Source organism: Engraulis encrasicolus, chromosome 17, assembly GCF_034702125.1.
Source record: "Engraulis encrasicolus isolate BLACKSEA-1 chromosome 17, IST_EnEncr_1.0, whole genome shotgun sequence".
Classification (NCBI taxonomy): Eukaryota; Metazoa; Chordata; class Actinopteri; order Clupeiformes; family Engraulidae; genus Engraulis; species Engraulis encrasicolus.
Genome location: NC_085873.1, coordinates 8,387,169 through 8,404,668, shown reverse-complemented (window position 1 = coordinate 8,404,668; position 17,500 = coordinate 8,387,169). Strand labels below are relative to the sequence as shown.

At 46.1% G+C, this 17,500-nt stretch overlaps 1 protein-coding gene across 1 annotated transcript; it reads left to right on the top strand.

Annotated features, from left to right (window-relative positions):
* Positions 1-1,504: 1,504 nt before the first annotated feature.
* Positions 1,505-9,363, top strand: sost (sclerostin). The gene is made up of 2 exons (XM_063221117.1): positions 1,505-1,869; positions 7,797-9,363. The coding sequence occupies exons 1-2, from the start codon at positions 1,635-1,637 to the stop codon at positions 8,264-8,266; spliced, it is 705 nt and encodes a 234-aa protein (XP_063077187.1). The 5' UTR covers positions 1,505-1,634; the 3' UTR covers positions 8,267-9,363.
* Positions 9,364-17,500: the final 8,137 nt, after the last annotated feature.

The following is a 17,500-nucleotide window of genomic DNA, read 5'->3' as shown; positions in this document are numbered from 1 at the left end:
TCGCTGCTGTTTTTTTCTTTTCCGAAGTAGGGCCTGGCGTTCCTAAATCCGTCTGGGAATGACAGGGAGTGGGAACGCCGGGCTGCAATCAGGCTGGCCCTGCGGCCTACATCCCGAACATTTACTATCCTGCACGATGACAGCCGATGCAGTATTTGACAGTGTCAAGCTGCAATTTTTCGTGCCTGTGTGTGTTGTGTCCGTTTGTCTGGTGTACGTGTGTGTGTGTGTGTGTGTGTGTGTGTGTGTGTGTGTGTGTGTGTGTGTGTGTGTGTGTGTGTGTGTGTGTGTGTGTGTGTGTGTGTGGTGTCTCTCTCTATGTTGGTACAGTTTTTGTGTGTGTGTGTGTGTGTGTGTGTGTGTCTGTGTGTGTCTGTGTGTGTGTGTGTGTGTGTGTGTGTGTGTGTGTGTGTGTGTGTGTGTGTGTGTGTGTGTGTGTGTGTGTGTGTGTGTGTGTGTGTGTGTGTGTGCGTTCGTGCTTGCATGCATGTGTGCATGCGTGGTGCGAACTTGCTTCTTTGTTGTCTGCATTAGCCTACCCTGTGGTCCTGTAAAGATTTGATATGACTTTTGATAAAATGAACAACTGGGTACAGCACACCACACAACTAAACAGCCCAGTCTACTTTGTCCTGTGGATGAGGACTTATCTTGCTTGTTGGTTACGCTGTTACACCTGCTAATGTTTTAAACAGACTGAACACCCGAGAAGAGAGAAGACCAATAATTCTGCATGTGAATGACTTCTCCAAGCGGTCTCTGTGTGTTTGCCTGTAGCACCAAGGATACAAATGGTCACTTTAATGACCCTTGCACTTAACTGGGCAACCATTTTCTTGTCAAATTAGAAAATAATTCAAATTAGCCTGGAAGTCCACCAAAGCGAAACATTCTGCAGGTGTGTTACGTTACACCCCTGACCTCATGAAATGTTTGACTTGCACCACTGACGTCCATCTCAAGCGTTAGTTGCTTTCTTGTCCTCCAGAGGGCAGTATTTGTACAACACTGCGTCCTCCGTGAGCGGCGTGTTTGGTAATGACAACCACAATCCCCGCCACATGTTAGTTTGCCAGCCCACCACCACCACGACCTCTTCGCTTTAGTGGTGAAGACTGTGCAAACAATAGAGACCAAATCCTTGTAAATATAACATTTTAGATAGGGCCTAATATAACGTGATTCTGTGACAACAAGCGCATTAATCATTTTAAATAAGTCTTTCACCATGCGTAGGCTATTTCTAATACATGTTAAATCAATCAATTAAAAAACATAAATATGTCAGCACGTTTGTGTAAAAAGGTTACAATTCGACATGAAGAGCACTGAAGTCGCTCCAAATCAGCGGAGCAGCAAGAGTGCTGACAGTGAAGGCTGACACCTCTTCTCCATCCCTCCCACTCCCTCACCCCCCCTCGCCACAAACCCTCTATCCCTGTCAGTTTCTGAATGAATTGGTCAGAGCGGATCCCTCCCACTCTGTGTAAGTTAATTGTCTGTTTTTTTCTCCTGCGAAACGTGAAGTACTTAAACGCCTCACACATGGGCGGAATTGTTCAAGTTCTTCAGCAAAACATCCGATAGTTTCTCTTTGCTGTTGCGCTGCGCTCGGCTGCTTCGACCGATAAAGCATGCAGGTGTCTGTGGTTTTGGGCTACTCCGGTGCGCTGGTGCTGCTGCTGCTGCAAGGATGTTGTACCGCAGCCCGGGAATGGGGTGCTCTAAAGAACGATGCTACGGAAAGAATACCAGAATATATCGAGGAGACACCATCAATTATGGAGCGCCAAATACAGAATTTCAACAACAATACAATGAATCGTCCCAAAAACTCACGGCGGATGTCTTCTAACTCACCTACATACAGTAAGATTCCAAACTTATTGACTTATAAATAGAAGTTTTATGGTTTCATAAGCTGATTTGGGTCAAGAAAAAGGGTCATATGCTGTTATTTCTGTCACATTCCAAAGCTTTCTTCATAAACATTCCACCTTTGAAGTCGAGCGACATGTGCGCGTTTTGTTGGGTTATTTAATTGTTTATGACTGTCAACCAGATCTGGTGTTTATGGATTCGCTTGGATCTCAGCGTTTAACAGACTACTTTAATCCTCAGCATGTTCCATTGTTATCCCTATTCCTGTGAGGACTGTAAAGTATTTTGGTTAAGCAGTGTATTACCAGTGCATCAAGTCAAGTACAGACAGCGCGGGGTGCGCGTCTTCACCACAAAAATGCCCGCAGACATTGTATTAAAATATATATATTTTTTCCTACCCTGAAAAAGACAGATTAGAACGTATTTTAAAGGCCTCCTATCAACGATCAAATGTACACTTCAGATTTGCCCAAACGTTAGCAGATGAAAAAGAAGAAGTGCAGAACAAAAAAAGGAAAGAAAGAAAAGTAGGAAACCTGCATGTGGGTGGTCAGAATATCCCCATCGGTATTGAGAAGAGGCCTTTTCCACTCTTTTAAATATCATTAGATATTTGATGGCCAACGAGGAGTGAGCTCATCCTGGAATCTGCCCCAGCAATATTAAACTCTTTTGCATATGAGCCATTGTAGCCTATGTAAAAAGCCTTGCCCAGACTTCCCTCTACATTTCGCAGTGTTATTTCAACACTTAGAGAGTTGACTTAATAGTCTAATAATTAAGACTCTCAATATTTTACTGACAGTGTATTTGGCCCCAGAGTAGCCTACTCTATGTGTGCCATCCGAATGCCCAGTAAAAAAAAAACCAAAAAGTAATGTTAATTCAACACTTAAAGAGTCAATTAAACATCTTCTTGAGTGTATAGTGCCAGAGTCCTCTCTACGTTTTTCATCAACACTGCATTTTTACAGTGTTCCCAGACCTCTCTCATCATTGCATGTTGATATTATTATGATGACTGATAGTTGAAAGCCACAAGCGGCTGTTGTGGACTGACTTTGGACTGGACTAACCAAGATACACAAACTGCAACCCTTTACCAATGCATTTAATATTCAATGTTGCTGACCTCACGCAACAGGTAGGCCTAGTAACAACAGCAAAGTTTGAGTTGGGCAGAATTGCCCATGTGGAGATGTGATGTCTGATGTGAATTTGTAATAAGGGGGAAAGCTTGTATTGTTATTATCGCTGCGGTTTTCATCTTCACGCAAAGCTCAAGTGATGCACTTAACGGATATCAAGTTTTTTTTCAGCTCTTCTTTTGTGGCATTTCCCCTCTTTTAAACAATTAGTCAAGGTCTGTCTCTTCCACAACCATTTAATTGCAACAGCCTGTTTTGCGAAAGGGATGGAGGCTCTAGAAATTGCCAGAATCTTTTTCTCTAAAAAGAAAAAAAAGAAAGGGGGGGGGATTTCTTCAGGGTATTTTAGAATTGCTATTTAAATACCATGCGGCTTTTGGGGGAATGACTCCCACCTGTGGCCATACACATAAATAAGGCAGTGTTAATTCAACACTTATAGTGTAGAGTCTACACTATGGGTGTGACATTCAACTCTCTATGTGTCAAATGAACACCGTAGAATTTACGGTGTACCAGTAAAGGTTGTGCTGAAAGCGAGCCTGCGGATTTTTTGTGTTTGCTGGCAAATGGTGTGGTTTGTTATTTTTCACCGCACCTCTCATACACACATCGTTTTGTTGCTACAGCATATACACACACATGACCAGATTCAGGCTTGTTAGCATAGTACACCCAAACACATCACACACAAATGTGTGCATGTGCGCGCACACACACACACACACACACACACACACACACACACACACACACACACACACACACACACACACACACACACACACACACACACACACACACACACACACACACACACACACACACACACACACTTTGTTACAGTAATCAAGCCAAGTACCGTATCTTGAAGTTACCCACCAGATGAAGATGACCAAACACAGTGTGTTGAAGTTACTCGCTCTCCCAAAATGATGGCAGATAAAGACCACTTTTTCCGCGAGGTGCGGTATGCTTACACAAGCAAACAACAAAAAAACCCAGGCTCTTAACTCTGCTCGGAAGATGAAATCGGGGCGGAATCACGGAATCCGTTTTAAAAATATCAGCAACATTCCAACAAGTTGAGCCGCAGTACCCTTTACCTAAATTCAATTACGGGGAGGGCTCATATGGGAATGCTTTCGCTGTGTTTGTGCAAATCATGTAAATGTTGTGTCAGACATGCAGCAATAACAACAACTGCATCAACATTGGACACACACGAACATGGACACACACACACACACACACACACACACACACACACACACACACACACACACACACACACACACACACACACACACACACACACACACACACACACACACACACACAGAAATAGTGAGAGATATAGAGAGGGGTCAAAGGGAGAGGGAAAGAGAGCGAGATAGAGAGAGAAAGGAAGGGAGAGAAGACCTGAAAGAAGCAGAGATAGAAATAGATAGATATTAGAAAGAAAGAGAGATAGAATGAGTAGAAAGAGAGATCAACCGAGGGACAGAGAGAGAGAGAGAGAGAGAGAGAGAGAGAGAGAGAGAGAGAGAGAGAGAGAGAGAGAGAGAGAGAGAGAGAGAGAGAGACAGAGAGAGAGAGAGAGAGAGAGAGAGAGAGAGAGAGAGAGAGACTATTAGAATGAGAGCGATCCATGGCTCATTGGTGACGTTGGTTTGGGCTAGCCTAGCAGTGGGGGAGGTCATGCTAGATATGTGTGTTGACCTCTCTCTCTTGGCTCTGCTCCAGATCCTCCCAGCTCTCCTTCTTATGCTGAGCCTTCATAAAACACAATATCAAATTCTCCCTGAGCGATGGATGGGGGTATGTATAGTGGGGGGTTGGGGAAGGGGAAGGAAAAAAAGTAAGTCATCATAGGCCTACACATAAATCCTTTTGTTTGCCTGTGCAAAGAAAAGGGCCGCAGAAATGAAAAGGGATCCTTGCGTGAAGTGTATCGTTTCTTCAGGTCACACTTGGTTTTTTTTTTTCAAACCTGGCCCATGTGCAGGCAAGGAGTGATCTTGGTTGGACAGCGTCAGAGGAATGAATTACGTCCAATGCAAGAGAGTGAATTAAAGAAACATTCGGGGAGGAGAGATACATCTTCATTTACGACAAGTCGTACTCCCCTTCTGTAAATGATGGATTTTTTTCAATTAGGTCTTTTTGTTTGAAAAGAGAGAGATTTAAAGAGAGGAAGTAGAGCAATTCCAGACCGATTCATCAAAACAAACTTGTGGTCAAGCATCTTTTATTATTAATTTAAAAAAAATATTTGTACAGCTGATGGTCACTGCGATATGACGTTGTATTGGTATGACTTCTAAGAAAATCACAAGAAAACAATAATTTCAGGAATTCCGAAAAGACCTCCGTGTTTGGTCATATCTATACAGTCAAATCTAAATCTGCTTGACATCTCACATTATGTTGCATGAAAACCTCCCTCTCTTAACCATGTGAGGAGTATAGATTTTTCCCAGTAGTTCTAGAACTTTACTCAAACATTCTGCTGCTCACATAGAACCTAGTGTTCAAAACCCAAACAAGTGTTTGGAACATCATAATGAGAACTCAAAATGTTACTATAGTTCAAGTAAAATATATTACACCTCAATGTTAATGACTACAATAAAGAGAGCGTAAAATTATTTACCCATGGTGCTTCACAGCACAGACACATCTCCCCAGTTGAATATGGAGTCTGCTCAGGTCGCTGGGGCAGAGAGCCATATGATTAAAATCTTCTCTAATCTAATACACATTTCCCTGTGGTTCGTGATTAGTATTCGGCATTAACATTTGTTAAAACGGAAATTCACTGCAAACTTTTATGTCTTTGATAATCACAGCGCGCTTTCATGTCGGCTTTTAAAAATATGGAAAACAAATGTTCAGCGATGCAATATGCGAGTGCTCTTGAAGATACGGATTGTATGTCTTCTTTTTCTTTTCTTTTTTTGGGGGGTGGGGGGATGGGGGAGGGTTATGACATAACCGTGATACATCATCCAGCTCTGGGAGTTGTCATCGAGTCCCCTGCCAGGCCTAATCCAGTCCTGCATCTCTCCATGCTTCACCATGTTTCACTCCTAGTCTAAACGAAATAAGACATGTTTACGAAACAATGGAAAACACAGTACTTAGGATGGCATTAAAATGGAATTTACAGTACTTAAAATGGCATTAATATTCTCAATAACATACAATACTTCCTCTTCTCCTCTATTCCATCTACAACACCGCCACCCCTTTATGTCTGTATCTCTTTATCTCCTTCCTGGCCTCCGGTCACCCTTCCATCCCTCCCTGCTTAATGTCCTTCTTCTTTTCCAGCACCATTTTCTCCTTTCCTCCCCCTATTCTTCCTCTTCCTCCTCATCCAACACCTCCTCCCCTTCCCAACCTGCACCAACTTCAGTGCAAACTCCTCCTTGATCTTCTCCCTCATCTCCTCCTCCTCCATCTCCTCCTTCCACTCCTTTCACCATATGTCAACCTCATCCACATGTTGATGCTCCTTCTCCTGAACCACCTCCTCCACCTCCTCTTTATGTTCTTCTCCTCCTCAACCTGCTTCTTCTCCTTCACAGCCTCCTCCATCGCCTCCTCCCCCTTCTTCTCCATGGGCACATTCCATTGTCCTAGCTCCTCCATCCTCAACCTGTGCTTGTGGCCTCCTGCTTCGCTGACGTCCCGCCTCTGTTGAGAAAACAATAAAGTTTTCCCGCAGTCAGCTTAGCCACAACAACTTTTAGGGGACTTTTCCAAACTCAACGTCCCGATTGCAAATGAGAAAAAGGACCTTTGAATTGTGCTTTTGCGAGATGTTGAACTAAACTTCTGTCATTAATGACGTATTGCGATGTCATCATGAGGCCACAAGCATAAGGGAGGATGGGAGTTATTACTAAAGAACTCCATATCAATACCTCCTCCTTATGCTCATCTTCATCCTGTTCCTACTTCAACTCCTCTCCTTTTCTACCATCTCCTATTCAATGATCTTCTCCCTCCTCCTCCGCAACCTCCTGCTCTCACCTCTCTGTCCTCAACCACGCTGACCTCCTCCTTCTTACAGTAACCTCTTCCTGTTTCTTAATCTCTTCCTCTGTCTTCTCGTCCATCCCCTGTTCCCCATCTCCTCCTCCTCTATCCTCCCGCTCATCCTCCTTCCCTTTCTTCATTCACCTCCTCTTCCTCAACTCTTCCTCCCTTTCTGTTTGCTTCATAATTGTGCCTGCCACTGTGAATCACTTTGGGCTGACCTTCACATGATCTTCTTTTGCAGTGTTACTGTAATTCAACACTTAGAAAGATAAGTTTAACACCCATAGTGTTCGTCCTACTCTCTAAGGGTTAGCATTGTTAAATATATTGTGCTGTTCCATAAAAAGCTCTTTACAAATACAAACTTACTTTGACTTACTTACAGCTGTTCTCTTCTACAGCGGCATCCGAGATCACCTGCAATGATCTCATTCTTATTCATGTCGTTCCTCTTCTTCGTTGTCCGTGCCACTGTTAAGTTGAATGTAGTGTGCTTTACTTAACTGTAAAATTTCACTTAGGCTACTTTTACTGTCCTCCTCCACAGTGGCAGCTGAGATGACTTGCAATGAGCTCATTCATTGTGCCTCTCACTGTGAAGCACTTTGCACTGAAGCACTTTTTATATCATATGCATGTCATATTCTGTAAAAATTGTTGAACAAATGCAAAATTATACTCACTTACACTTACCCCTGTCGTCCCACTCCACAGCGGCGGCCGAGATGACATGCAACGAGCTACGCTCCACACGCTACATCACCGACGGCCTGTGCCGCAGCGCCAAGGCCGTGCGCGAGCTGGTCTGCTCGGGCGCGTGCCGCCCACCCAACTCCATCGGAGGCGGCGGCGGCAAGTGGTGGCGCAGCAGCACGTCCGACTACCGCTGCGTGCCCGCGCACGCACGCACCCAGCGCGTCCAGCTGCACTGCCCCAACGGCCAGACGCGCACCTACAAGATCCGCGCGGTCACCTCCTGCAAGTGCAAGCGCTACACGCGCAACCACAACCAGACGGACAACAAGGACACCTCGCCGGCCTCAGTGGCGGCGGCGTCATCGGCATCAGCCGGCCAGTCGAAGGGACGACGTAACCATAATAACAACAACAAGAAGAAGCTGACGCGGCAGAGTTTGGGGAGGGGCCGGAGCAAAGGGCCCGTCCTGAGCAGCAATTCGTACTGAGAATGTGTTTGAGATGAGGAAGTGGAGGTGTTTCTTTATGTTGTGTTTGTTCTTGTACTTTGTGAACTGCTTCAAGAGACAGATGGAGAGAGAGATAGAGAGATAATGTTTGCATAAAGATGAGATAAAAAGAGAGAGAGAGACATGCATATTCGCACACACACACAACACACAACACTTGTCATATGATAGGAAGTCCTCACATGCTGACACTCACACACACACACGCGCGCACACACGCACGCACACATACACACACGCACACATGCACACACACACGCACGCACACACACTCACACACACACACACTGACCAGGACGACTGCCATTCTCTGTCTCTCACTTACTCACTTGCTCATCGGCTGACAAACACAAACACAGACAGACCGACAAGTGTTGCAACCGTCCAATAACGCCACTCCTTGTTTCCAAGGAAAGCAGAGAAAAGAAGGTTTTGCAAGCTGACCTTATTTTTTTTTGCTTGTTTTTTTTGTGTTTACTTTGGACTGGCAAGCAAAGGCGCTTTCTCACCTGTTATTTTACTGTTCATGTCACTTTCCCGATGCACTGCCAACAACTGCAATCCTTCAGACCCCGGCCCTGCTTGACCTTTTACTCTTTGAGTAATAAGAGAGAACAAAGACACGAATGCTTTGGGACATTGTTGGAACGCTCACAAAGGAGAAAAATCGACAGTTTAGGGAATTTTCCTGTTTGGAATACAAATGTCCAAGTGAGGTATCCCACCGTTTTTTTTTGTCCGACAACAAAGAAGAGAGAGAAAGAGAGATGGGGTGAAAGCCTGGGCTGTCCTAACAGTAAATGTTGGAACAAAAAACCTGCAAATGTAGACATTGGACAGTGACGAAAGAGCCACGACAGAGACTTTATCCTTTTCAAGTCCATCCATCTTGTGGTTGCCAAATCAAGCGTCATTCCAGAGTGTACACCCAGTGGGAGCAAACATATGGCTACAAGCTCACCAACCCAAAGCAAAACACCCCTGTGTGTGTGTGTGTGTGTGTGTGTGTGTGTGTGTGTGTGTGTGTGTGTGTGTGTGTGTGTGTGTGTGTGCGTGCGTGCGTGCGTGCGTGCGTGCATGCGTGTCTGTCTGTCTGTCTGTCTGTGTATGTATGTGTGTGTGTGTGTGTGGAATCAATCAAACCCCCCCCCCAAAAAAAAGCAATGGAACTGCTTCATCACCCCCACCCCCACCCCCACCAACCACTGCAGGTGAACCGAAGTGAAGTGTGTGTTTAAGTGTGTTTATGTAACGAAACTGAAGTCATCCCCACCTGGGGATGTAGAGCTGGCCCCTGCTGGGTCATTTGGGCCCGGACCGACCCCCGGCCCAGCCCGCCTCGGGGTCCCCGAGTCTCGGACCCTAACGGGACCCCGGGTTCTGTTGACAGATCCGTGAAGCGTAACATTCTTAACCCGGGTCAGCATTGTGGAGAAACGCAGCATGGAGCAGGAGCAGCAGCCACACACAAGGCCCGCTGACAGCTTTGACCGGGCCCAGGACAAAATCACCTGAAAAGGGCCCCCCTGTCCAATATGTACAAACACAAGGTAATGGGGGCCCAATTCTGCCCCGCACCCACCCTCCCCCTTTCCCTGGGGCCGGGACAGTAGACCCATTTGCCCCCTTCCTGTCGGCGAGCCTGAGCCCTCAGTGCTGGGCTGCGCTGCACTGGACTTGACTGGAGTAGAGTGGGGTAGTGTGTGGCTCCCTCAAGACGTCCACGGGCCCGTGGAGAGCTATCTGCAAATGCTAATCTTCATTGCTGGACTGGGATTGGGACTGGTACTGGGACGTGTGTGTGTGTGTGTGTGTGTGTGTGTGTGTGTGTGTGTGTGCGTGTGTGTGTGTGTGGGTGCGTGTGTGTGTGCGTGTGTGTGTGTGTGTGTGTGTGTGTGTGTGTGTGTGTGTGTGTGCTTGTGCATGTGTGCCTAGTGAGTGTAGCATGTATGAGCGCATTGTGAGTGTGTGTGGGTTTGGGTGTGCACTCCACTGCACGGTGTGTATGTGATGTGGTGGAGCGGCGAGGGGGCCCAGGCAAATCCCACAGCCTCCATAACAACCTTACCGGACCTGTCAGAAGGACCCAAAACCTATTACCAGCGAGACAGAGTGGGAACAGTTGTGTCAGCACCCCACCACCGTAGTACACTTACAGAGGTCCTTGCAGATCAGAGAGAGAGAGAGAGAGAGAGAGAGAGAGAGAGAGAGAGAGAGAGAGAGAGAGAGAGAGAGAGAGAGAGAGAGAGAGAGAGAGAGAGTGAGAGAGATGTCCGCCTCGCAGCACGCGGCACACACAGCACACACACAGCACAGACTGTGCCAGTGACTTGTCCTAATTACTAAATGGGCCCATTCCTGTGTTTAGCATTGGAGTCATAAAAAGCCATTTCCTCTTGACATGGCCGGTTCCTGTTTGTTTGGAAGTGGAAAACGGGGGAGAAAATGAGACTCCACATGTGTGTGTGTGTGTTCGTGTGTAAAAGTGTGTGTGTGTGTGTGTGTGTGTGTGTGTGTGTGTGTGTGTGTGTGTGTGTGTGTGTGTGTGTGTGTGTGTGTATGTGTGTGTGTGTGTGTGTGTGTGTGTGTGTGTGTGTGTGTGTGTGTGTGGAATGGACGAGACTGTCTGCTACAGCAGCAGCAGCAGCAATTGTGGTAGCCGTGGTTACCTTGAGGGCATAACCAGCAGCACTTGCGAGGCTACAACATCCCCCACCGACAACCCCCTCCCCTCCCCTCCCAGCCCCCAGCTACCCTCCCACCCACGCACACCGCCTCTGACATGCCCCCATTATGCCCCCTTACCCCCCAGCTCGTCCCCCCTACCGCCCTCCACCAACCCCCCAGGCTCCGCTGGAACACGTTCAAACTAGCTGGCCAATCACAATAGCTATCGGATTCCAATACAACCCACAGACTGTACAACCCTGAGTGAACTCTTGTTGTGAGGATGGATTTCTGTATCTCTCTCTCTCTCTCTCTCTCTGTCTCAGTCTCACATACGGTTTCTGTCTGTCTGTCTCTCTCATCACCCCACAGCATTGACCACATGAAATGCAGAGTCCGGAGCCAGAAGTCAAACACAAAACAGCTTGTTGACACACCAGGCAAAAGGCCGCAGGAACGTGACACAACCAGCCAGACACATGCACACACACATGCACACGCACATGCACATGCACATGCACATGCACACGCACGCACGCACGCACGCACGCACGCACGCACGCACGCACGCACGCACGCACACACACACACACACTCATGTGCCTAAACTATATTTTATGAAGACTATTTCCATTGTTGTTTCCATTTCTGTACATGGTTTGGGGGCATTGTAACGTTGTCTGTCCATATCACTGCTCTCCAAAACAGCGCTGACCAGAGGTGTATAAAGTAGAAGTTTTTAAAAAAAAAGTAAAACAAAAAAACCTCTTCAGATACAATGCAATAACTGGTGTAACAGTATCATGTACAACAATATCATGTACTTTACCACTTTTACTTTATACAATTCTTGTGCTGACCACATTTGTTTGTTGTTCTCTCTCAATTGTCATGTGTGTGTTTGAACAAAAAAAAGCAACTGGAAGGGATCGTAATTGTTCTGAAACAGAGTTGCCGTGTATATTCTTGATTGTACATAATGTATGTGCTGTATGTACCTGCGGGGTCTGGTGGGCAGAGGAGTCCTTGTAAGCTTCAAAGGAAGGACCCATCCTGGTCCACAGAGACCCACCCCTAGAAGGACTGTTACGGAAAAAAAAAGAATGAACTGCGTATTTATTTTTCATTTCTACATTTAAATTATTTATGCAACTTTTTTGTAGTAAATATAATTATAGCCATTATTGTACGATATTATATAAAAATGAATAGTGAAATACCTAACATAAAAAAGAGTACATGAATAAACTAAAGCAAAGTATATTTGAAATGAAAACAAAATGGAGTCTTGTTATCATTCTTGTTGTTTTGTTCTTTGCTGCCGGTGCTTTGACAGTCTCTTTCTCCAGCAAGTTTTTCCCCTCAACAAGCCACCCATGTCTCTCTCAATAGCGTTACCATAAATAATGTTTAGCAAATTAGGAAGTTGTGGCTTTGGTGTTCTTTAGGGATGTCTAGCCAGGCCTTACAAAAGGTAAGGATAAAAAAGAAGGACTTTTAACACTAAAAGGAATGCACGTCCGTCTGACAACCGAAAATGACTGGCAGTCACAACAGCAACAGTGCCTCGCCTGTCGCGGTGAACTCGACCCCATACACTGGCATTCAACCATTTGTTGACGTAAGCCCTTTCTTAAGCCCTCTGCATTTCCTCAAAACCTCAAGCAGGTATGTCGACACGTGGGCACAAAACGGGTCAGTCGTCCCAGGCCTAGTGAGGATGTGTGTGTGTGTGTGTGTGTGTGTGTGTGTGTGTGTGTGTGTGTGTGTGTGTGTGTGTGTGTGTGTGTGTGTGTGTGTGTGTGTGTGTGTGTGTGTGTGTGTGTGAGAGTGTGTGTGGCAGACCAGGGTCCCCATTACATTGTACCTGTATGTATTGGGTAGGGGGCCTTTCAGATGATTTTGTCCCGGGTCCGGCTTAAAGCTGTCAGCAGCCCTGCCTCAAGTCTCACTGGCTGGCGTTGTGAAAGCAATTCAAGGCGCACACAAACTTGTCTGATTCGAGTTAATCTTGATGCCCGCCGTGTTTGTCGTGTGCGTTACACACTTGAGCGCCACACGTATTCACTCATGGTGGAACTCCCACAACACTGGCTAACTGGCTCCAGACGTCAGCGTACACAAAATTCAACGAGGTGTTTATGTTGTAATTTATACAGTTAAACATTCCCGCACACTTGTATATAACTCATGGCAGCTCTTCGGGTAAAAAGTCAAAATAAATTGGCTGAAAAAAGAAACAGAAAAAGGACATCTATGGAAACAATGTGCTGGGCTAATTTTTTTCGGAATTCAGATTTTTTCCCCCTCCAATTTCTGCCAATAGCTAAGGGTTGACATTTAATCTTATTTGGGATCATCCATTACAGCCATTTCCAATATCATAATCAAACCACAACCATAACCACTTGACATGCCATGCATTCGCTCTCTCTCTCTCTCTCTCTCTCTCTCTCTCTCTCTCTCTCTCTCTCTCTCTCTCTCTCTCTCTCTCTCTCCATCTTGCTCAAACTCTCTCCCAAACACTGCTGGCAGCCACAAACTTTCCCAGTAACTCAAGAACAAGTGGTCGGGCGCGGTGCATGAGTAGTACCTAAATAAATCGATACTGACAAAGCATCTGCCCTTGCTTATGCTGCCCGGACAGAGTCATTATGCGCCGCCCGGTGCCCTGCCTGGCAGTCTCACACCGCGGGCCAGGGAACGCAGGCAACGTTGCCTGGGAGGTCAGACCCTCACAGTAGAAAATGCAGTGTTAACTCAACACTTAGGGAGTTGATCTAACATTTAGATCATAGTTGGCTCCAGATTACTGTGTTGAATTAACACTGGATTTTTTTTTTACTCTGAACAGCCCCCCGGCAGGTCCCTTCCCCTTCCACTTTAGACGATGGGGCTGGATAATGTGAATGTCAATGGGTGAGTCGATTGTGGTTTTTGTTTTATGACTTTTATTCTATGCCTCCTTCAAAGGCCTCAATGTGGCACGCAATCCCCCCTCTCTTCTAGAACATGAAAGCCAGGCCTTGAGAGTGCAGGTGAGTGGGAGACGGACAGTTTGATGGGCAGAGGAAAGCCCCGCGGCTCAGTGTCGAATGGCTATCATGCTAACCTTTTGGTGGGAAACAAACGTCCTTGCGTTGCTCAGCTTTGCTCAAAACGATCTCTGTTCATCACAGCTCAGCCGACACCTGACCATAAAGGTCCATTCGTACATGTGTCAATAGCCTCCATGTCTACTGTGCATTCTATCCAGTCATATGTTCATACCCCATCTGTTTTTCATGTTAAGGTGCATTTTTGTCGCATTGTTTTATTCCATAATCGTGACCTGAGCTACCCAATTTCACTTAAAAATATGTACAAAATCAACAGATAGGACGTGTCAAACACTCTGCACATATCCATGTCTGTTTCGTACGTACAGTAGGGTATGAGTGAGCCTTAAACGTCAGCTATAAAAATTCTCATTCATCCACGAGTCTCCTTTGTAAAAAGTGCTAGGTCGTCTTTTTGCAAGTTGCTTGCAATTGACTGACAGTTGACAGACGAATGGCTGTGAAACAAAACACACTGAGCCATAGTGTCATGCAGGGATGCGCAAACTTTGGGCGAGGGCACATGACTGCCAAGTGGGCCTATTGTACAAAAAACCAAGTAACATTTGTGTGCGTGTTGTTGTTGACTATTTACTTCCTTGTATTGCTTATTTAGTCAGAGGTGGGCCCTTAACATTTGTGAACATTTCAAGTAGGCCCCAAGTTGGAAAAGGTTGTGAACCCCTGGTGCGATGTGTTAAAATAGGACAACACACGTGTGCTAAACCAGTGCTCCTAAACGGTCAGTCACGGTCCGTTGGTGGCTCGTGGTGATACAGCAGAGATCCTAAAAATAACATTTGGAAAAATTGAGAAATACATACATGTATAATAAAACTAGCCTGAAGAGCATAACAATTAACGTTTTCCAAATGGCATGGTTGACCCGCCTCTTGCCCCTCACCGAAGGTGTTGCGTCACTAGGAGGGCATGGCCTGGCTATAATAAAACAAACAAAGCCATATTATAATAAAGAAAATAAAACAAACCGTACCCTATTGTGAGTACAATCCTACACATGACATGACAGGAGTATCCTTTTGGAAAATAGTGGCCTGATGGGTAGTAGGTAGTATTGGTTTTTGAATTGTGACTCAAGTCAAGTCAAGTCAAGGTTTGGTATTGCAGAAATGTATTCCATTTCAAAGTGGGCCCTGGTATTGTGCTAGACAAAAATATAAAAGCATGAGGGATTGAGGGATGTAATGTGAAATGATAGCCAGGTGTTTTGTGCAACACCCACACTATATGGCACAGAAGTGTAATTGACCAAAGGGACTTAACTTGGTTACTAAATGCGGTATGCAAACAACAACATCTGTTGTGAAATTGGTCAATTTTAGGAGAATTGTGTAAGGATTTGTCCCCAGTTTACCCACTAAACCTCGGTTTGCACTTCCACATGTTTGCAATCCCTTGCACACTCATGGATGCAAACACCCAAACACACACTTGCAGAGACATGCAGACAAACACACACACACATGCACGCAAGCACGCACGCACGCACGCACGCACGCACGCACTCACACACACACACACACACACACACACACACACACACACACACACACACACACACACACACACACACACACACACACACACACACACACACACACACACACACACACACGTTGCCACACACATACTGTATGCATTGCACACATACAAATACACATATAACAGCGTTGTAAACATACACCCTCAAGTGTGCATACAGAGAGTACACATACAAGCATTCTACGTGCACTCACACACATGTAAAGCAGGACGAATACGAATACGAGGACGAATACCTCTGATCAGATAAAGTAAAAAAAAGCCCTCTAGTCCTCTCTGCACGTCATATTTCTTCCTCGTCTGACGCAGGATCCATGTAAAACCTAAGACGCGGCTCTCGCAAAAGGCACGTTACAGGCCCTCGCTCTGTGCTTTGATCTCGGCCCTAACAGCACGGTCAAATGTCTCGTTTCAACAAGGCGCACACCATTAAAGGGCCACTGACAACTTTCGCTGGAAGCCAGGTTGAAGTCATCTGAAAGGGCCCCCTACCGCAATACATGCAATGTAATAGTGGGCCCCCTCTTTCTCCCCGGGCCCAGGACAACATGGCCATTTGCCCCCCCTCACCCCTTTCCTCCTGTTGGCGGGCCTGTGCACACCATTATACCGTCCAGCCTCTGCCAAGATGTTCCTCGCGGAAGAGAGGAAAAAAATAAAAAGATGAGAAAAAAAGAGAGAAAGAAACTAGAACAAATAGCGGAGGAGTAATGTAGCCACTTGTGTGGCTTTCTCTGACTGTCAACACGCAAAAACGGCCCAACTCATGTTTTGCCAAGAGCATTCTTCCAGGGAAAAAAATGTTCTTTACATAAATCTAGCTTTGATTTCTTGGTTGCAGTAGATCGCGTATCAAGTATTGTGAAGATGATCAGCTGATCTGCATGTCCATGTGGCCTTGAGTACCATGTGGTTTTACACGCGCACACACACACACACACACACACACACACACACACACACACACACACACACACACACACACACACACACACACACACACACACACACACACACACACACACACACACAGACAAAGACACACACACAGACACACACAGACACACACAGACACACAGACACACAGACACACACACACACACACACAAACACACACACACACACAAACACACACACACACACACACACACACACACACACAGCGGTACGCAGGCATGCACGCACACACACACAGAGTCCCTTTTGCTGGTGGCGATTATGGGGCCTATGCAGAAACAAACTGGAGGAGACAGTCATAGCATGCGATACACTCTTGGCTCACTCCAATCGGCGATGGGCTCGCTTTCTGCCTGCAAACAAATCTTTTAAATATCATGTTTCCTGGTGGGCCGCCTGCGCAATTGCTTAACTGCTTTTGAAGACGTCCAAAGGCTATTCATTTTCTCTCCCCTTTTTTATTTTCTCTCTCTCTGGTTCTCTCTCTCTATTTTTCCCATCCTCCCCGTGTCAAGGGTGGATACGTTTACCGGACCACAGACTATTCTCATTGCAATAAATGCTTTTCTGGAGGCATTGTCAAGCATTACGTAAAAAGACCAGAGAGAATGAGAAGGAGAGACACTGCCGTGCCCCAGATCCCGGATCCTGAGTCCCGGGCCCGTTCACCTCAAACCCACATCAACGGAGCCAAACCGAGTCTCTTGGCTCCACTCCGCTCTCTCCGGTTCTGGATCTCGTTCAATCCCCAGTTCCGTCCAGACACACCTGTGTGTGTGTGTGTGTGTGTGTGTGTGTGTGTGTGTGTGTGTGTGTGTGTGTGTGTGTGTGTGTGTGTGTGTGTGTGTGTGTGTGTGTGTGTGTGTGTGTGTGTGTGTGTGTGTGTGAGAGAGAAAGAGAGAGCGAGAGAGCCAGAGAGAGAGAGTAT

Coding starts and splice junctions, on each gene's coding strand:
- sost (XM_063221117.1), top strand. CDS start 1,635: ATGCAGGTGTCTGTGGTTTTGGGCTACTCCGGTGCGCTGGTGCTGCTG. Junction 1,870..7,796: donor TTCTAACTCACCTACATACA/GTAAGATTCCAA, acceptor CCCACTCCACAG/CGGCGGCCGAGATGACATGC.